The following is a 22,175-nucleotide window of genomic DNA, read 5'->3' as shown; positions in this document are numbered from 1 at the left end:
GATGCTGACGTTGGTGGCACAAAACTATTCACATTGATTTGCTGCAATAATCGTGCTGTAGATATGATGTCACCGTTATATACCCTGTAAACATAAAACTCAGGGGAAAGTTGGCGCTAGGGGAAAATACAGCTTTGTAAGTTTAAGCATAAGCAGCCTTGACCTCCATTTTTAATAAAATAGAACAAGCCCTTTAGGAAACTCAACACAAATGCTACAAAAAAAGGTTTTCAACCAGATCTCTGACTGTTTTCTATGAATTGTGCTTTAACCTATTTTTAAGAATCTCTATGACTGTGTAAACTTAACATAGGATTATAGGGCGCATATTCCTACCTATGTATCTGTTCTGGATTAAATGCACTGGTACTACTAGCTGGTAATGCACAGAGAAAATTTACCTCCAGCTGTATGTAAATCTGATCTGGCAGTTTTTGTCCGTAACTTTCTAACAAAGTAATGGTCTCTTTAATCGGGTCGAAGAGCTCATCGGTTGCTGCCTGTCTGTCTCTCACAGCCAAAATGTGCTCCATAACGCCAATGAGTGCACTGTAATCTCCTTCTGGCACTTTCTGCTGAAGACCAGCATCTGTAACCTCAACAAATTCCTCCAGGTCAGACAAGCTAAGAAAATGCAAAACATGTTTATATCAGTGCACAAAAAAATGTAATTCCCTGTTCACACTGGCAATTATCCCATTCTGTATTTTTCTTTAAAGAAACACTCCTTCTCCCATCAAAATTTGTATCATCTTAATATATTGCAATCATATTATATAGCACTGTGGACTTACAATTGCTCATTTTGCCTTTCTACCCAGTTAATGTGTCTCTTTTCCATCAGGTCTATGACATCACAAGATTAAACACTGACCAGCTGAATCCTTCTAAGCTCTATGTAGAAACAGAAGGTCAAATTTCCCTGCAAAAGACCCTGGCAGTGGGGAGAAGCTGGGTCAGGAGTTGAAGAGGGGGATGACTCATGACAGGGAAGACTTTCTGTTTCTACATAGAGCACAGAAAAGAGAAGAGAGAAGAATTCACTGGGTAGAAACGCAAAATGAGCAATTGTAAGTAGACAGAGCTATATAATAACAATATTTATTTTTATATAGTGCCAACATATTCTGCAGCTCTTTACAGTTCGCACATATTATCATTGCTGTCCCCAATGGGGCTCACAATCTAAATTCCCTATCAGTATGTCTTTGGGGTGTGGGAGGAAACCGGAGAACCCGGAGGAAACCCACGCAAACCAATTGAAATATTGCAACCCAGATAGACCCCATTATAAGCTTATAAGTCCATCAGGAGTAATATGGAATCCACTTGAAAATGGATGACCCACATATGCCTTGTCTCTATTAAAAGTGGAAGCAATGAGTGTGTTCTCACACATGCTGGGTTTATGCTGCTGTTGAAACCAAAAGTAGAAGCGCATTAAATAAAAGAGAAGTAAAATAATTCTGTTTTTTAACTATGCACAATTGACATTGAATTCAAGCATTGCATTAACACAGCACATGTATTAGCACTAACACTCAAAGCAGAATCAAATTAATATTGCAGAAATAAAAATTAAGATACTATAGCATGAAAAAAAATATTATTTCTAGACACATATTTAAAGGAAATTCATGTTTAAAAACTTTTTACTGTTGTATTTGTGTCTTACAGCTAACGTCAATGGAAAAAAAACCCTACTTAGAAAATTATGTTCATGCAATATAGTTTTACAAAGGAGCAGTTCTGAGATCATTTTCTACAACTACTTCTTGGATTCGCTGCTAACAAGAATGCTGTGTGGTAAGTTCTGCTCCCTGTCCCCTATCACAGCATGTAGTCTCAGATAACAAAGGGAGACAGAAATGTTTGATTTCTCTTCTTCCTATTGTTTATTTATTGTCTTAGATAAAAATTTGGTGACTGAAAAGACATTGGAATATATTAAAGGAGACCTTACACAGTTTGAAGTGAGGAAGAGGTTAGGTTTCCCTAATAAGAAAGATATAACAAATATTTTTGTTGGCCCAATTAAAGCACCATTCCAGCGGGTTTTTACGTTATTGCTGGATTTATTGTCAGTAACCTAAATTCCCTGCCCACAGTATTAAACTTACCAGCCGCCATCTTCTTCCGTTATCTGTGCCGTTCCGGTCAGTCTTCTACAGGTTGTGACCTGTGGCTCACTCTAGTGTTTGTTGGGCAATCCGTATGTCACGACTCAATGTAAGTCTATAAGAGCCAGAAAAAGGCTCTTTTAGATTTACATTGAGTACTTATGGCCATTACCTCTGACTTCCGGTAAGTCAGAAAGTCAGAAATTGCAGTCACAAGATGGCGGCGCTGGACCGTAGCCAGGAACAGCTTAAGACGGTGGCTGGCGAGTATAATACTAGGGTCAAGGAATAATTGCACCTCTCCGGTGATCAAATTAAAAACTAAAAACCTTGGCGTGGTGCTTTATACAAGTGTAGAAAATCTGATAATCTTGACCCACGTCCCCTGAGGAAGCAACATCGTCGCGAAACACGCGTTGGGGAACATGGCCGTGGATCAGGCAGGACCAACAAACACAATGGGTACATACTCTTTTCAATTGTTACCTTTATAATACACAATATGTCCAACATAAGTCTGTTGCTACCATCTGATAGGCACTGGATAACTGTCCCATTGTTTAGACTCTTTTCACCATTATAGGGCTATACTGAATATGGGCACTAGATTATCCATATATTTCCTATGATACCATAAGATTTGGAAATACTATTTTCAGTTGTACATATTATTATATCCTGACCTATTCCCCGGCCTGCTTTTTTACCTAGGGATCAAATCACATTTGTACCTGTAATTATGTATTATTATGCATTTTGTGATTGTTACTTTATGTTGTAATAAATAAACTTTGACAATTTTTAGCATATTCAGACTCTAGCCATCGTTGTTATATATATTAAGACGAGACTCTAAAATATATGGCTACATTAACAATGTGGAACTGGTATTTTTGTATAATATTATGAGAATGATTGCCCTCAGAAATAATTAGCTAAAATAGCCTTACCAAAAATATCCAGTAACTGCTCACCTGTCAACAACAAATCTGAGAAGGTGCTCCTTAAACATCCAGCTCCATTTCCTTATAACCACAAGCATGCTCATTTTAAAAGGTTTTAAATCCAGCCTGAACCAACTTTCAAAAACCATGGTATCCTCAGAAGAAAACATCTGGGTGTAAAGGTTTTCATAGATGTCAATCTAGAAAGAAAATAAAATAATTTCAAAATTATTGCAGTTTTATAAGTGGAGGACGAGTTAGATCCCGATTTAAGGTGACTTCTTACCTGGTCTTTAAAATGATCTATGGAGGGTGGATTTTCTGGAACTCCATGATCAACATGGGCCTCTATTTCTTCTGATGTTAACACATGACCATATAAAAGAAACTGTCTCATGAACTCTGATCTGTCATCTGTCCACAGGTAAGAATAGGAATCATATGTGCTTCTGTAATCTAAGACTTTGCTAATAACAATTGTAACCTTCTCCATAATTCCTTGTCGGATTTCTGAAAGGTCACTCATTTCATCTAGGTCATTCTGTGACACATAAGAAAAGACCAGAACATTAACACGGTTAACATTTCTTGCTAAAGCTCACTTCCTGAGAGCAAACTCGTTAAAGACTGTTAGGTAAGGGGTTCCCTAAATCTAATATACCGGCTTAAAGGAAAGCGGCTTATTTTGGCTAGGTAACGAGCGCCCATTAACCATAAAAACAAATCAATCAGCAATCATTCATTAGCCTGTTTAAAAAGTTCAACAAATACAGAGGGTAACAGAATGATTGTTAAAATGATCTTTCTGTCCCCAAATAGCATCAAGTTGTCAGATTATGGCTACAGGGTCACTAATTACTAAGAGCCACTATTATTGGGTGCGGAACAGAAGGGGCATCAACACTACACAAAGCAAACTCTGAAGAGTCAAGTCGTGACTGGGAGAAGTAGCTATGCAGGTCTGAGTTAGACGTGTGAGGTAAAGGAAAGAAAATGACATCAATCAATCCAAATATTGACTGCTGCAACCTCCTGCTCTGTGGCCTCCCCTCTAAAGGCCCCTTTACATGCATCAATGTCCCAGCGATCCCACCGACGATCCGACGTGGATGGGATCGTTGGGACATAGTTAGCTGATCACTGGCGAGCTGTCACAGACAGACCCACTAGCGATCAGGAACAGCGAGCAAGCTGGTATCCAAGGTAAACAGCAGGTATCTAAGAGGCGCGCGGCAGGCCAGCGGGAGACCAACGATCAAAAAATGGCCCTGGACGTTCGAGCGCGATCAGCGATACCCGGCGGGGGGCCGGTCGCTGATACATGTCACACACAGCGATATCGCTGGCAAGATCGCTGTGGCGTCACAAAAACAGTGATCTCGATGGCGATCTCGCTGTGTGTGACTGGGACTTAACACTCTTGTGCCCCTCCAATCTATTCTAAACTCTGCTGCCCGACTAATCCACCTGTCCCCCTGCTATTCCCCGGCCTCTCCCATCTGTCAATCCCTGCACTGGCTCCCCATTACCTAAAGACTCCAGTTCAAAACCCTAACCATGGCATACAAAGCCATCCACATCTGTGACCTCGTCTCCCGGTACTTACTTGCACGCAACCTCCGATCCTCACAATATCTCCTTCTCTACTCCCCTCTTTTCTCATCTTCCCACAATCACATACAAGATTTCTCCAACACATCCCCCCCTACTCTGGAACTCTCTATCCCAACATATCAGACTCTCGCCTACCATGGAAACCTTCAAAAGGAATCTGAAGACCTACCTCTTCCGACAAGCCTACAACCTGCAGTAACCACCAATCCACCAAACTGCTGCACGACCAGCTCCACCCTCACCTACTGTATCCTCTCCCATCCCTTGTAGATTGTGAGCCCTCGCGGGCAGGGTCCTCTCTCCTCCTGTACCAGTCGCAAATTGTATTACGATTATTGTACTTGTTTTTATTATGTATACCGCTCCTCACATGTAAAGCGCCATGGAATAAATGGCACTATACTAATAAATTATAATTATAATGCTGATTTTTATTACACAGTAATAATCAGGGATATTGAACTGAGAGGGGGTATATCTCAGGGTATCATAGCATACCTTCTTATTATGTTCTGCTTTTTTTAAGACCCTAACAGTGTCCCTTAGAACAAAGAAACATGTCTTATCATTTAATTTTCTAACACTTTCTGAGCTTTTCCCAGAACTGTTGGGCAATTACCTGGTAATTGTCTTCACCAAAATGTTTTGCAATTCTCTTCACGTGTCCTGATATTTTAAAAATGTCACCTAGAAGTTCTTCCATGAGGTCATAGAGACCATCTCCATCTTCTTTCTGTAAAGAGGGCTTAAATACAATTTCATTACCACTCAGACACATTTGTGCCTCAAATAAAGGAGCTGGCTTTAATCTATCATCTGTGTTGTCTACAAAGAACTCCAAAGAATGAAAAATAGTATTATAGAGTCCATCTGTCACAATGTCGTCCATGTACTCCATATAGATTTTCCATGCATCTACATCTGGAACGGCCTTTAGGAGTTTCATGTTTTCCTGGCGAAAAATGATTTGACGTAAATGTACAAATTATGGTAGATTCATCTATGTTATGAAATGTAGGAGGAGAAGATGGAATTTAAGAGACAAGCAAATACATTTTACTCCTATCTAACAGAACAGTTTTACCAGTAATTATACTCTATGCTAAGCACAATCCTGGGGGTATGAAATACCCATTTTTATGGTAGTTGAAGACACAGTTTTTCAATATGAGGATCAACGTTATAGAACTTAAAGATAACATCTGCCTCCACTAGAGTGAGTTCTGGAGTCTATTGCTTACTGTAGTATTATTAATTTCCCTGCATGAACAGTATATAGTAGGTTCTCAGGCTCATCCTATTGTTGGAAGATTATAATTTGCATGGCTAGGTCGAATCCACAAGTTCAATTTTTCTAGTACATAGCACATATTGTAGACACCTGTCATTCCATGGCTCTATGGCACCAATGGATCGCAAAAAGAAATAAAAAAAAAGGAGGCTTGTTCCAGTTTGGTTCAATTTACAGACCAAACTCAACCATTTCAATAGCTAGGTCTGTCATGTGTATGGACTTGTTTCTCCAACTCCCAAAGAAGTGAATGGACAGAGTATTGCAATGTGCTCCATTTAGTTTTCTACCTGGATGCAGCAGCCACCTCATCAGAGTTAATCTGGGTTGGAAGGACCTCATTCTCTGAAAAGGTGCAAGTTCCAGAAGTAGGACCAACGTATTTTAGACATTTGTGAAATATAATGTTAATATGTGATAAATGCATATGGGAATGCCCCTTTAAAGCTCTGTTCACATCTAGCTTTTCACGTCTACTGAAGGTATACAGTATCCTGTGCCTGGGAGTATTCCTTGTGATGTACCTCCAACAGAAGCCTTTGACATGGGCAACATAAAAGGTATATAGAGCTAGCCATCAAATATTTTTTGCCCCCGAGGAAGCCCACGCAGGGTCGGACTGGCCCACCGAAGAACCGGAGGAGTCTCTGGTGGGCCCAAGCATAGGCAGCTGCTCCAGGGGCCCCCAGCCAGTGGGCAGCTGATATGGGGGCCCCCGGTGCCAGCGGAGCAGCAGGGGGTGTCAGGAAGCAGTCCACACTTAGACATGGAAGTGTCAGCTTCTACTACTGTGCCAGCAACAGATAGCAACAGCTCCACACCAGAACCTACTGTCTGGAACCTTCTTTTGTCAGCACCTGTGAAAAGATCCCTGTCCAATATGGAACCCATTGCTCTGGGTACCTCACCTTAACACAAGTCCAGTCTTTACCAGTGGGGATAGACAATATCATATTGCATGAAATACTACACCACAGAGACAATAACTATCTTTGACCTAAGATGCTTCATTAAATGGGCGACTATGATCAAGGCTATTAACTGGCTGAAACGTCTTTTTGCCTGTCGCTTCACCAATCACTATTAATAAATCCTCACTTGAAGCATAATTTCCGACTCGTACGTGTGCAGTGATTTTCTTGCACTAATATTAGTACTCGATTCGTGCACAATTTATGTTTGATGATCAATTCCGAACATTTTCGATCATTTCAACTCCCATTGACTCCAATGATGTTCGGCGAATATTACAAATACAATATATCTTACGCCGATCGTGATCTGAACCGAATTTTGAAAGATTCCTTCAACTCTAGTTATGCTTAATCTCATCATCTACTATCATGCATTAGATGAAGAAGTGTAGTTAATTATGGAAAGGGCTTTACTTGCATTACATATTGCTACAGCATATGAAAACACTGAAATTATGTGTGGGTGATGTTGGTTTTTCTAGCTAACAGTTGGTTTCAGTCAAATTAAGTTTCCCACAGGTAATTGGTACACTTTAAAGAAAAGTAACAGACCTCAGCAAGACTGCGTAGTCTGCCGCCATCTTCTTGGATGGATTTATACTTTTTACTTAATCTTTCATTTTTGTCTTCCAGATTAATGAGCGATTCCTTTTTGTTGTCTTTCCGTGAAAACAACGCCTGCTCGGCCCATGACTTCATAATCTGCTGCATTGTTGTTATGTTGTCTTTAGATTTCTGTAATCTCCGCTCCAAATCACAGATAACGGACTTTACTTGTACAATGTAGTCCCAGCAGTCTCCGCTGTTCCACATGTAACGCTCCTCTGCATCTCGTAGCTGTTCATCGATAGCCGCCATGTCATCCTTAATCAAGGGGTATTCCACTTCTAGCACGGTCTTCTTCACTGTATTGTACCAATGGACCGCGAGCGCCAAGCTGCCAATATACTTTTACAAAAATCAGAAATGGTAATAATTAGGTTGTCTGTAATAGAATCATGAAAAGCTGTGAATAAGGCAACTTGATGACTCAAAGTTAGAATAATACAATCTGCACACCTTTACCCACACAAACTCATCGTCTTCTATCTATAGGCCCAAACTGCATCTTCTGATCATTAATGCAGCATTGAACGTTGCAAGTTACACCCAATAAGTTGACCCTTGGACTTTATACCCTCTGAGGTATGGGGAGCATTATTTACTTATATTTATTTTTTTTAACCACAATGCATATATTTTGGCCTACAAATAATTTTTGCAATTCGGTTGGATTTGAAAGTTTGTACTAGTTGACTTTTCGGGGCTGAATATTTCCCTGAATATTGGTGGCTGCAGAATGAATAATCTGGTGGCTGCAGAATGAATAATCTGAGAATCTGTCAGTTTGCTGGTTCATATTGGGAGACTGTAGCTGTTATGCCTTCTTCCGAGCTCCTCTCAACTGGTTTATGACCACATCAAAGTTGAGCTCAACCATCATGTGGTCATAAATCAGAATAGAAGAGTTCAGTAAAAGACAAATAATGGAAAATGTTAGAAACGGTCCATCAAACTGGCTCACTGACAGACTCTCATTCTGTAGCCAGCAATGTGTAGGGAAACAGCCTTTAAAGTAAAAAAGGTGCAACATTTTTGTTCAAACCCAACTGCAAAGAAAAAAATATTTTTAGACCAAAATACATGCATTTAAGATAAAAACTGCCCCCAAAGAGTTCATATCCTTTGAAGAAATCTGTCAGTAGAATGAACCCTCATAAGTCATGTACAGAGCTTATTTTAAATGAAAGGAGTATTACCAGTGCGAGACATGTTGATCAGGAGAGCAGACGGTCAGTCATTGCATGTCTCACACTAGTAAGGCCTCCAATTTTTCATCTTTGTTTTTTCGGCTGCTTCTTACAAGAGCCATAACTTTTTAATATTAACGTCAATATGGCGGTATGAGGGCTTTTTTTTTTGTGGGACGGCTTGTACTTTTGAATGACACCATTGATTCTACCATATAGTGTACTGGAAAGTGGAAAACAATTACAAGTGCGGTGAAATTGCCAAAAAATAGCAATTCCACTATTGTTGTTTGGATTTTTATTTACCATGCTCATTATATGGTAAAACTGACCTGGCAATATCATCCCCTAGGCCAGTACGAGTACACAGATACCAAACATTTATAGTTTGCTTTTTAGTGGTGAAAAAATTCTCCGAAATTTGTATGAAAATTTTTTTTTTTGTGTCTGTTGTCATTTTACGAGAACAGTAGCGTTTTCATTTTTAGGGATCTGTGGCTGGGTGATGGCTTAATTTTTGCACCATAAGCTGGTGTCTTTATTGATACAGTTTTGGGATAAATGTGAAGATTTGGTCGCCTCTTATTGCAAAAAAAAAGTTAATTCTGGCATTTTGATTTTTTTCTGCTACAGTCACCATTAAGCAAAGAAGGGGAGAAGCCAACGCTGCTTATGGTCAGAACGCAATACATAAAGTGCATATGCACATATTAATTTCTATCTGTATTCAAAATGAGATATTTGGCAAAAAATTGATCAATCATTTGAGCCACCCCGCCACGCCAAGGCAATCTCATATGGGGCAGTCCTACTCTACGTTTTTTATATTCGCTGAGCCATTACGGTCTCCTAAATGCATTAAAAGCAAGACCATATTGAATGCAATCTGTACATGAAACATTACTGAATCACTCCCATGGAGCCAGAAGAAGTGAGCGCAGATAAAGGCCAACCAGGTCTGGATATAGACATCTCAGGTTTAACCTCCACACTCACCTGACCAGCACCTGTGTCTGCACCTGTGTCACCCTTCATCTGTGTTTGCTGATCAGGTGAGTGTGGAGACAGATTGGTCTTCACTGTCATATTAACCTACATTTTTATTTATCCTTCATTTTAAGATTATTTTCCTATCCTATACACCTGTAGCATATCCAGTGTTTATATAGATTTTTAATAGTAAATAAACTAGTCTCATCAGGTCAAATAAATCTATTTAATAAAGGTATGCAGTTTATTTAGTGACATATTGATTTGAAACCTTTTTGTGTACCTTGAAGCTCCTTATTTCTGACAGATGATTTAAGGTATAAAATACTTTGTAAACAAAATCTTAAATGTTACCATGAAACAGACATACCTTGTGTAGGATTTCCTTTTTTTCAAATATATCTAAAGCAGCCTTGGGTAGATCTGTGTGATTCAGTACTTGAAGATATTTGACCTCCCTTAATACCGCTACTAACTGCAGACAGAATTAGCCAGAAAAATAGTAAAATGGCAAATTTTTTCTGTAAAATTACAACAAAAAAAAATTGGTAACTGAAATTTACAATATAAAACCAAACACCTTATGTACGAAAAATTTTATGGAGGCCATTTAATTAAAACCGAACTCGGAGAGCCCCTCATACCTCGAAAAAAATTAATTTAATTTTATTTCCATATTAACAAAAAAAGGTCATCTACCTTAGGATCAAAGTTCACACTGAGAAGACCATCATCATGGTTACGTTTTATCAGCGGTTGGTCTAGATTGAAGTTGCAGATATCATCCACCTGAGATATCCACTGGTCATATGCCTTGTCCTCGTGTTGGTCTAGCAAAGTCATCATCTCCATATATTTCTGATAAATGGATGAAGCTTCTGGACTTTCCATGCTTCTAAACAGATAGAAGAATAGGATGGGTTTTCATGAAAATAATGCTCATTTCATTGGATGAGAGCAAATTGACAAATTTTCGCAAAAACATGGATGCATTTACAAGTATCCAAGCCTACGTATTGACAAGTACTAGATGACAGCAGCGTACTCATGCTGGATGAACCTGAAGTTGGACCACATTGTCTGTATCCTGTCTTTCAGTTCCTTGGACCATTTTAGGATTCCTGAAAGTAGTGGCATATTTTTGTGTACAATAAAATTTTCCATCTGTGAAGAAAAAAAAAAAAGATTATTCGAATTAGGGAATATTACTATGAATAATATGATATAACATTTTACCATGATTTGGTACTCACCTGACTCACTTGCTCATCATACAAGATCTTGCATTTGTCAAGTTCGTTACTAAACATCTGAAGAAGTGTGTAATAGTTTGAGCTGAATAAATCCAATATGGTCTGCCTTTCAAGAAAATAACCAGCAATAGCCAAGAGCTAAAAAAAAATAATTAATAAAGCACAACATAAAATCTACAATGAAGAATCATATGGTTCACTGAAAGTAACGTCAACAAATGATAGAAACGCGGAGTTTAGAGGTCAGTCTTTTATGAGGCAGTACAACGGTGGATGAGTTCTCATGTCTAAGGGTATGTGCACACTTTGCAGATTAGCCTGCAGAATTTTCTGCAAAGATTCAGCATCTCTTGGCAAAAAATGCAGGGAAAAACGCCTGCGGTTTTCATGTGGATTTTAATGCGTTTTTGCTGTGCGGATTTGGTTGGTGTTAATGGGAATGGTTTCGGTTGAACTTTGTCACTTGTTCTTCTGGGGAAGAGGGAGGGAAAGGGGGAAAGAGAGGGGGAAAGAGAGAGAGAGAGAGAGAGAGAGAGGGAAAGAGAGAGAGAGGGGGAAAGAGAGAGAGCGAGGGAAAGAGAAAAGAAAGAAAGAGAGAAAGGAAAAAAAGAGAGAGAGAGAGAGAGAGAGAGAACACAGAGAGAGAGAGAAAGGAAGAACAGAGAGAGAGAAAAAGGGAAAAGAAAGAGAAAGAAAGAGCGAAAGAAAGAGAAAGAAAGAGAGAAAGAAGGAAAGAGAGAGAAAAAAAGTGTTGTACAGTGTTAATGAACAATTGTACAGATGATCCAACATAAATGTATATGGCTGCATCTACAAAATCATCATTCACCAGACAATCATTCAATTGTTCAAGCATCAACCTACTTCTAGCTTATATTTGTGGCCACCTGAACAAGAAAAATCTAGCACGGCTGTTTCAACTGCAATTCGCCACCCAAAAAGTGACCATAAAAGTGCTGTGGTCGTTATTTTATACACACAAAATCAGACTGTTACATATGATTAAACAGTCTTCCATCAGTCAGTAATACTTCGATTAAAGGTGTATTCCCATCTACCAAGAACATATCCCAATATGTAGTAGGTGCAATGATAATATTAGCAAATACGTCCAATTAGAAATGTAGGATAGTTCTTCCGATTTGCTATGTCACTTACCCCATGTGCAGGACATTGCAGTAGCGTAGGCATCCATGGTTACGACCACCAACAACTAAGTCACTATATGAGTGGTCTACTGCAATGCCCTGCACATGGGGTAAGCGACACAGCAAATCAGAAGAACTATCCTACATTTCTAATAGGAGGTATTTGCTAATATTAATATTATTACACCTACTACATATTGGGATAGGATATTGGAGATGGGAATACCCCTTTAAAGCAACAATAATTGTTTTGCATAAATGTATCCATCACACACATGAAGCACAAGTTTCAAAATAATCAAATGTGTTAAATAACGCTCAGCATCTGTAGAAAAAAAATTCCATACAAGCAGTCAATATCTCACCTAATACAACCAATTAAAAAAAAACAACAAACAAAAAAAAAAAACATTAAATGCCATAGAATCGTACTGTACGGATGGTCCATAAAATTTGATTATTTGAAGAAAAGCATATATTAAAATTAGGCTTTCAGCTGCTTTACTTCTTGCTTTTTTAATAAATATATCCATCTTATGGAATTGTCTAGAGTGACAACTTTTTTCACACTTTAAACACAGGTTTACCTTGAAAGCAGACTCCAGGCCAGAACAATCTTTAAAAGCAAAACAGATCATTGTTGAAATCTGAGTCTCGAGGTCTAAAACTTTGGCTTTAAACTCTGTGTAATCATTTTCAAATTCCTGCAAAAAAGTATTAAAAGAAATATTTCACAATATTAAAAGACCAATTTACACAAAAACAGCATACACAAATCGCTACAGCGATAATTTAGAAGCTAGCATCTTGGTCTCTACTAGTATTTTTCTTCCATTCCTTTTAGAGACATAACCTTTTATTTTTTTCGTCAGCATAGCCATATGAGAGCTTGGTTTTTGTTGGATAACATATGGTTTTGAATTTCACTATTTTACTTTAGAATAAATCCTGAAAAAAAAAAAGGAAAAAATTCGAAGTGGGGAAAAATATTATGGAAAATAAAAACTAAATTCTGCCATTGATTTTTGGATTTAGTCTTCATAGCTATTCATTAGACCCTTATAGACATATGATGACTGATGCATCATATGTCGGCTCCCTGATCTTGATGCGGGCCGGCAGATAATGGCTGTGTTAAATCTGTGACAGCAACATTTACATGGCACGTCCCTTGGGACACACTAATGACCCAGCAACGCGTACGCGATTCTGGAGCGCGGAATGGTTGCCGTGACATCCAGAGGTCTGCTGAAGCCCCCCGGTGCCAGTTATGACAGTACTCTTGGCTGGTGTTCACAAAGGATCATGATTTTTTATAAATACAGCAAAACTGTGGTATGGGCTAAATAATTTTATATTCTGAAAGATTTTACTTTTATGGACAAAAATATATAAAATATCATGATTTTTTATTTCTTTAACTTTATATTGGAAAACCCTTTATTATATTTTAAAAAATATTCTTATGTTTTTTTAATTTATTTTTAAGTTCCCCTAGGAACTAGAACCTGCTGTGATGGCTTGAACACTCGATCTATATCCTGTAAAGCTACAAAATTGCAGTATACAGGAAAATGAATTATTTCCTATTAAACAAAACCCATCAGCGTCCCACTATCTTAAGTCGAATGGGGGCTGGGTGGGTTAAAAAGTTGGAAGGGGAATAAACGAGATACACATCCATTTGGCATGACTCACAGTTGACCGTATTGTTAAACCTACGGAATTTTGGACAATGGAGGAGAATACGTATCTGGTATGTGTCGCAGCTGCTGGACGGTGGGACGTACTATGTTCTATCAGTATCTGCAGTTGCGGCACGCATTTTCTAGACAGTAGAGAAGGTCACCGATTGTGATACAGAGTGACGGTATGCTGAATATAATTGGTTCACAGAGGAGCACTAAAGGTTTCATATCGCTAATTAACAGGGGATTGTTAGAAACGTTTCTGGATAGACATCTGATGATGACGACAGCTAAATGGACGAGGGATTTGGGAGCTATAACGGATGACCAATGGGAGTCGATTCTACAAAATGTCCCTAAAATATCTATAAGCGAGTCTGGGAGGGTATCGCAGTTATTCACCATACATGGGGTACACAGGACCCCTGTGTGGATGAAAAAGGCCAGACTACAGGCGGACTCTAATTGTCCGAGGTGTACAATGGAAGAAGCTGACAGCCTTCACATGCTGTGGTCCTGTTACAGATTGCAGGCATATTGGATAGTGGTCCTAAATTTAATAGAGAAAGTGATGGGCACAAGCGTTTCTCAAGATCCACTGACATGCATTTTAGGATATGTAGAGGGGGTGGCGACGGATAGATGGGACAGACTTACAATAGCCAGAATGCCTTATGTTGTAAGGAAGACTATTACACTGCACTGGCTAGATGAAAATCCTCCTACTAGAAAGGAGTTTGTGAATAGAGTTAACTTTGTAATTCTTATGGAGCGGAGCGTTTACATGAAGAGAGGTGCAATGAATCATTACGAGTAGTGTTGAGCGATACCTTCCGATATCGGGAAATATCGGATCGGATTGGATCGGACCGATACCCCAAAAATATTGGGCATCGCCGATTTCGATACCGGAAACTCATGCAAGTCAATGGGGCACAAATATCGGAATGAAAATAAACCCTTTCTTTCCTTGCATATCCAGTTCGGGAGGGGAGAAGAGTGTGGGCGGTGCGTGGGTGCAGACCCTGCGTGTGTGTGTGTGTGTGCGGGCGGGGTCTGTACAGGCCTGCCGGGGGTCTACTACATACTATATGAATGTAGTATATATGTAGTATGTATGTATGTATGTATGTATATATGTTGTATGAATGTAGTATATATGTAGTATGTATGTATGTTGTATGAATGTAGTATATATGAAGTATGTATGTAGTATGTATGTTGTATGAATGTTGTATGAATGTTGTATGTATGTAGTATGCATGTTTTTTTTTTTTTCACATTCAACACATTAGCCGGATGATGGGACTACTACTGTCCCATCATTGGCTAATATGTCAATCACTGTCATTGTAGCAGGCATAGCCCGATGGGACTTGTAGTCCCATCGGACGATGCCTGAACAAACACACACACAATCTCCGGCAGGCCCGCACAGACCCCCGGCAGGCCCGCACAGACGCCCGGCAGGCCCGCACAGACCACAAATCATGATATCATTTCAGCAGCCAATCAAAGCCATGCCATTAGTTAACATGGCTAACACAACTGGCTCATTGCATTATGGGAACTCCGATACAGCGAATATCGGCCGATACCCGATATTTGCAGTATCGGAATGCTCAACACTAATTACGAGGATATTTGTGGGAGCTGGTTGGACTTTCCTGGGCTGGCCTCTGTACATCTTGTCAGAGATAGGATACTAGGGTTGTAAGAATGTGTGCAACATGTAATACATAGACAAAGGTTTTGGAAGTGTGAAGGGGGGGGGGTGATGGGTTCTGTTTTTTTATTTGTTTAGGGGGATCTGTTTTTGGTTTTACTGTATTCTCTTTTAAAAACGGAAAGTAATACTGTCTATATACTTTTGCATGTAATGTCATTTTCTTTGCTTTCCTCAATAAAAATTATTTGATTTAAAAAAAGATGGAAGTTCTGTTCATGTTCCCCTTTGAAGACACGTGCATTGTTGCAATGTATTTTTGATGTGAAATGTGTTTAGCATTATGTGTTATTAGTGAAAGGTTGGGTTTTGCCAAGCCACAGGTAGTTGATAGGGACACGTAAAGTTAAGGGTTGTGACTAAAGCTGGAGTCACACATAGCGACTCACCAGCGATCCCGACAAGGATATCAACGTGTCAGGATCGCTCGTGAGTCGCTATGTGATCGCTGGTGAGCTGTCACACAGACAGCTTCACCAGCGATCAGCACAGCGACGCCAAGCGCGTGGCGTCACTGTGTTTGTTAGTTACCAGCACGCTGATGCAGGGAGCTGGTAACTAACGTACACATCGGGTATCCAAGGGACGTGCGTCCCTTAGATACCCGATGTGTACGTTAGTTACCAGCTCCCTACATCAGCGCGCTGGTAACTAACGTACACATTGGGTATCTAAGGGACGCACGTCCCTTGGATACCCGATGTGTACGTTAGTTACCAGCAGATCGCTGGTCTCCCGCCTGTCATACGCAGCGATGCGTGCTGGCCAGCGGGAGACCAGCGACAAAAGAAATGTCCAGCGGTTTCCTACAGCGATCAGCGATACCAGCAGGGCGGCCGGTCGCTGATTGCTGTCACACACAGCGATCTCGCTGGTGAGATCGCTGTTGTGTCACAAAACTTGTGACTCAGCAGCGATCTCGCTAGCGAGATCGCCATGTGTGACGGGGCCCTTACCCACAGAGGGAAAGGCTGAAGCGAAGGGACAGAGGAAGTTTGCTGTCTGGAAGGCAGATAGGGCCTAGCCAGCAGCCACAGCGGACCTTTGGTCTGAAAACTCAGCAGGGTCGCATGGACTGGGCATCCCAAAAGTGAGAGGAGACTGAGATAATGTACAGCATGATCTAGAGGAGATACAAGGACGAGCATTAGAAGGAGTGAGTGATTTTCCAGAGACTAGGCCTGGCGCTGCAAGCCATGCTGGATGGTACAGAGTTATCCGACAGCTAAGTGACTGAGCGCCACTAAGAAGAAAAGTGGGACAGAGAGTGCGCCATGTAGTAGTTGCAAGTTGTTGGCAAGTAGAGAAGCCAAGTAACAGCCATGGTGGCCATGGTGGTATAAGTAGCTTCCCTAAGGGGAAAAGGATGCGGAACCACTGGTTGAGAAGTAGGACTCTCGCTTACTGGTTAGTGGTGCTGTCGTGGGAAACTAGGGAAAGCTCCTTAAGTGTTGTGCTGGGTGGTGATGAAGCAAGAGAGAGAAGCTAATGGAAAGAGAGTGAAGGAAGGAACAAAAAGTGTATGAAAATGTTGTATGTCCTAAGAGAAACATCCACAAAATTTTACCCCCTCTATCCACTACACATACTCCTACCTACATTATTTTTCTGGAAAAGAAAGTTAATTTTTAAGTGGTAAACTCCCTAATTGAACTTTACAACATCTGGTCCTGGGCTGCCAAAGTCACCAACATCAAGAGTTAAAGTCCATACATCCAGCCAGGACCCCCATTTTCATGTAGCGTGATAGGGCACGGAAGATGAGTACTTCTCCTACGGCTCCTACCCCATGCCATGTTACAGGGGCACAGTTGAACTAAGCAATTGGACCATTTAAAGGGAGTCTGTCAGGACAATTTTTCATACGGTACCAACAGTGTCCTGAATTAAGGCTTGGGCAGCCATTTCAAGATACAGTATGTGACTTTTATTGCTGTACGTTGCTGCATTGTATTGCTCCAAGACCCGGGAAATGTATAATTGTGCAAACAAGTCAAACATATGTAAATGCAAAATGAATATTCACCCCTTTCCCTGATCATAATCTCACCCACTCCTCTGCATTGGAATCAGTGATTACTCGCCTGCATCGCAATCCTCAGACTGGCTGTTAGCTCTCCTGTCCTCAGCGTGACAGCTCCATAGAAATACATGAAGCAGATGACCAGTACGAGGTTTGCAATGCGATCCTCGGGAGCGCTATTTGGCAGTCTGATTGAATCACCGACGCCGGCGCAGAGGGATGGGGCAGGATTATGTGACTATTATGTGAATATGAAAAATAAAATGCAAAGAGAGGCGCAATGAGTGTACCTGTGTTTAAATTAATTCCCTAACTGAATCGACAGGGTGCTCACCTTACAGGGTTGTGCCACCCTTGCACAACCATGGGGTGAACGTGAATGGTAGTTGGGGAGCGTGTCCTCGCAACCCAGAAGGGCACTGTACGTGGCTGTCAGCAACCTCCGCTCTCCTGGTCAATCCATCTCTCACCGGCTCCAGATGTGAAGTTGAGACCGATCCCAGCCGTAAGTGAACACCAAGGATCCCGGAGCTTCCCAGCACCGCCCAGCAAATGCAGGATCTCCCACAAGCAACTGCCCTCCAAGCTACTCCTGCTGCTGATCCTCAGAGAGGGAAATTCAATGTGAAGCAACAAAAAAAAAGCGGGCTAAAGGAGAGGCAGAAATTTAGCGCTCCTATAGACCGCTTTTTTTTGTTGCTTCATATTATGTGAATATGACTCGCCGGTGTGCGACTAAATTTTCAGGGACTTACAGCAACACAACGGGGCAAAGTACAGCAATAAAAGTTATATATCCTGAAAGGGCTGCTCAAGCCTTATTTCAGGATACTACTAGTATGGAAGGCAACAACGACCTGACAGATTCCATTTAATGGTCAATCAGCAGTGATCTGAGCTTGCTCTGGTCACTGCTGTTAGCAGCAGGTTCTGGCTGTGCAACACAGCTGGCACTTGCAAAGTATGGTGAAGGCACTGTTCCTGAGCTCACTACATACATCTGCACCCAATGTAAGACCTACTATTATTTTTTTTTTTATCTCTGGAGGGAATATAGGAACCTTATGCCAAGAGGAATGAAACCCCTTTTCTCATATTTCCTTAAATATTTGATACCACAGGGTCAATAACCCCTTCACCCCGAAGTCAGTTTTCACCTTCCTCACCAGACCAATTTTTTCAACTCTGACCAGTGTCACTTTATGAGGTAATAACTCTGGAATGCTTCAATGGGTCCCACTGATTCTGAGAATGTTTTCTCGTGACATATTGTACTTCATGACAGCAGTAAAATGTGTTCAATACAACGTGCGTTCGTGAAAATATCTAAAATTTGGCAAAAAAACCCTTAAAATTTCACAATTTTCAAACTTTTCATTATTAAACCCTTAAAATATAAAGTTATGTCATACGAAATAGTTAACAAATAACATTTACCATGTCCACTTTACATCAACACAATTTTTGAAACAATTTTTTTTCGTTATGAGCTAGATAGTTTGGAGCGCAGACTTTGATGGAATGGTTTGCGAGCATCCAGTCGCGTTTGGAGAGTCCCTGATGTGTCTAAACAGTGGAAATCCCCCACAAGTGACCCCATTTTGGAAGCTACACCCCTCAAGGAATTTATCTAGAGGCATAGTTTTATAGTAATTATTACATTGCTTTTGGTTTTACTGGTGTATGTATTTATAATGTGGTGGCATATGTAAGGTGTGGGCAGTACATCAGATAAAAAAAAACTGTGTTGTGTCAACAGGGTAAAAACAAATTGTATTAATTTGTTGACGTGTGGTACACTTCAAAGCAAACCTTAATGCAAAGTCCAGGTTTCTCTGGGCTAGGTTTCACAATGGTAAATTGTGTCCTTTCGGATTCCCCTCTTGGAACATACTTCGCACCATTTTTGTGATATTCCCTTCTTCACTGTTTGAGGAACCTCTTCTGGAAAATGTTGACCTGGGACGACACAGGCTCTATTCAGTTTCAGAAGTACTGGGATCCTCACTTTCCTGAGTGCTAAACATAAGAGCCTTGATGACTACCTCCGGAAACTGAAGGAAGGTCCCTGTATTGCCTACAGATCGGAACAGCACAAAAGCATTGTACAGTGCCATCTGTACAATGTGCACAGCCAATTTTTTTGTACCATACTTTATCTTTCCACATGGCACTGTATGGTTTGAAGACCTTATCAGAGATCAACACCTCCCATATATTTATTATAATCCAAGATACAATCTGGCTTTGGGACTTGTGTTGGGGTACCTCACACAGTGATATGGGAGCTGTTGTCACAGTGTATGTCCTCCTTACAGTATATCCTTATTCTTGACCATCAGAATGTTGCTGCTGTACTGGCCTCTATTTTCGCCCCCTTTCTCAGCAGTTGCATAATTAGCGGCTTAGGCAGGCGTCTCTAATTTTTTTTTTGCCATGGCGCCACATGCAACTGTACCTCTGACAGAGAGGGTCTTGAAAAATGGGATATTGATGTAAAAGTTATCAATATAGAGGTGATAACCTTCATCCACCAGTGAGTGCAGCAATTTCTACACAATTTTCCCACTCACCCCCAAAACAGAGGGTCATTCAGGGGGGTTAATATGGGTGTCCTTGCCTTCATAGACTCTTTGTGTACTCTTGCACAGCTTGTACAGTTTTATTCCGTACATGACCCTCTTACTGTGCAGGTATTGTTGTAATTTTAGCCTCCCCTTGAAATGATCCAGTGACTCATCTACAGAGATGTCCCTTTGGTGGTTGTATGCCTGAGAAAATTTTCTGGTCAACTACTAGCCGAATTTTGTATAGATGATCGAAGTTAGGATCGTATCAGGGATGACATTGCGCATTATCACTACAATGCAGACATTTTTGGATTGCTTCAAATAGTGTCCTTGCCATGACCATATGGAATATTGGGGTACTGTCAGAGACAGTAACCATCTTACCCCGGTCACCAGGCGATGCAGCCAGGTGACCAGAAATAGCATTACCGTATACAGTATATACTGCGCATTGTGGGAACGCACTCTTGCGGCGCTGTATATACACGGCGCATGTTGGTAAAGGGTTAAACATTAAATATACACCACTGTACAAAAGTCTCATCCCACCCTTCTTCATAGTTACTGTTTGACTGTGATTGCAATACATAGGCAGCCTCTAACAAATACAAGGTACTGTACAACATAGGTAAAGATAGCAGATTTTAAGTAACACACATTATATACAGTACTTTGTTATTGTAGTTTTTCTCTTGCTCATAGAAAGATGTATCCGGCTTTTAACATATACAGTATTAAAATACATACTGTATTAATAGTCAATGTTTAAAAAAAAATGTAAAATTACAGCAGCGATTTTAGGTATGTAATAACATTGGTTTGCACATGAAGCAATTAATTCGAAACGCATCTAGGTAAGGAAAGCAATACCGTGTTTGTATAATCTGTAGGATCCTGGGAATTTTCTTTGAACACTTTGCACCGATCGTCAAAATCTTCTTGAAGATGCATGACCTGCTCAGTCAAGGCATTCCCATGACTTCCTCCAAACTCTAGTTTTTCTAGCTTTTGAAATTCCATTGTTGTTTTCAATATAGCCTATGAAAAAAACCAAAATAGTCACAATTTTTCAAAACAAAATGTGAAACAGTTGTTTAATTTTTTTTTTTTTTTTTGCATTTTTACTTTTATTTGGGTATTACATTGGCTCAGCTTTTACAACTGATGCCTTCCACTTCTTCCACTTGGTCTGCAAACCACACCAAGATAACCTGCATGGAGTTGGTAAATGTTCCCTAGCTTACATGAATTCCCCTTAAAAGGGTTACCTGGGACTTTTTTTTGACAATGTGCCTAAGTAGTTAAAGGCAGGTAGTTGTTACTCACATGACTGTTATGCCTGGCGCGGATCTCTGCCAGCACAGAGTGGTCACAGACCGCTCCTGCAGGTGACTCTGCTGCTTCTATTGTCATCACGTGAACAGAGCTGCAACTTCTCATCTTCTCTACTGTGTTGACAGGGTGTGACTGCCGACATCATGCTGACTGCCAACCTGCTCCCCGCTGCCTATCTAAAGGAAGCCAGCTATCAATCAGAATGACAGAGACAGTAAGGTCCTGTAAACAGTGTAGCCTGGAAGAAGAAGAGCTTCATTGTTCACATGAAGCAGTTGAACTGCCAGCAGGAGAGGTCAGTTACCACTAGGAGCAGATGCCAGGTACCACAGGCAGGTAGTTGCCTCTGTTAGAAACTACCTGCCTGTTAGTCTTTAGGCCCATAGTAAAAAATAAAATTCCCGACTAACCCCTTTAACATGGCAAACACAGTATGTCAGGGAAAATGTTTTTTCACTAAATCGACCCCAGTGATACTGAGATTTGGTTGTAATTTCTACTGAGGCAAGGAATAAGAGACTCCAATTTGAGCGCAGTGCCGTAGATATAATGCCGCTATAGAAGACATTAGGCTGGATTGACAAATACAATATTTTTAAGGCCTGTTTAAGGAGTCTGACATTCATGGTCCAAGTATGGACCATGAAGTAGGGACTGGCTACTTGTCTCTTCACCCGAGGTCAAAATCCTCATGGCTATGACACCATTG

The 22,175-nt window shown here is 40.5% G+C and overlaps 1 protein-coding gene across 1 annotated transcript in view; it reads right to left on the bottom strand.

Moving 5' to 3' along the window:
- The window catches only part of DNAH11 (dynein axonemal heavy chain 11), a 395,178-nt gene that overhangs the window by 284,031 nt on the left and 88,972 nt on the right, over positions 1–22,175 (bottom strand). The window contains exons 9-19 of the mRNA XM_073581471.1: positions 21,002–21,169; positions 12,712–12,828; positions 10,977–11,114; positions 10,769–10,887; positions 10,423–10,618; positions 10,094–10,198; positions 7,496–7,891; positions 5,298–5,630; positions 3,351–3,605; positions 3,095–3,264; positions 402–624 (exon numbers count right to left, since the gene is read on the bottom strand). Of these exons, the coding sequence (XP_073437572.1) occupies positions 402–624; positions 3,095–3,264; positions 3,351–3,605; positions 5,298–5,630; positions 7,496–7,891; positions 10,094–10,198; positions 10,423–10,618; positions 10,769–10,887; positions 10,977–11,114; positions 12,712–12,828; positions 21,002–21,169 (2,220 nt within the window). The remainder of the gene's footprint in view (positions 1–401; positions 625–3,094; positions 3,265–3,350; positions 3,606–5,297; positions 5,631–7,495; positions 7,892–10,093; positions 10,199–10,422; positions 10,619–10,768; positions 10,888–10,976; positions 11,115–12,711; positions 12,829–21,001; positions 21,170–22,175) is intronic.

This window comes from Dendrobates tinctorius, unplaced genomic scaffold (assembly GCF_039654945.1).
Source record: "Dendrobates tinctorius isolate UK_male_01 unplaced genomic scaffold, ASM3965494v1 ptg000070l, whole genome shotgun sequence".
Lineage (NCBI taxonomy): Eukaryota > Metazoa > Chordata > Amphibia > Anura > Dendrobatidae > Dendrobates > Dendrobates tinctorius.
Note: the sequence above shows the minus strand (reverse complement) of the source record. Positions and strands in the feature narration are given on the sequence as shown.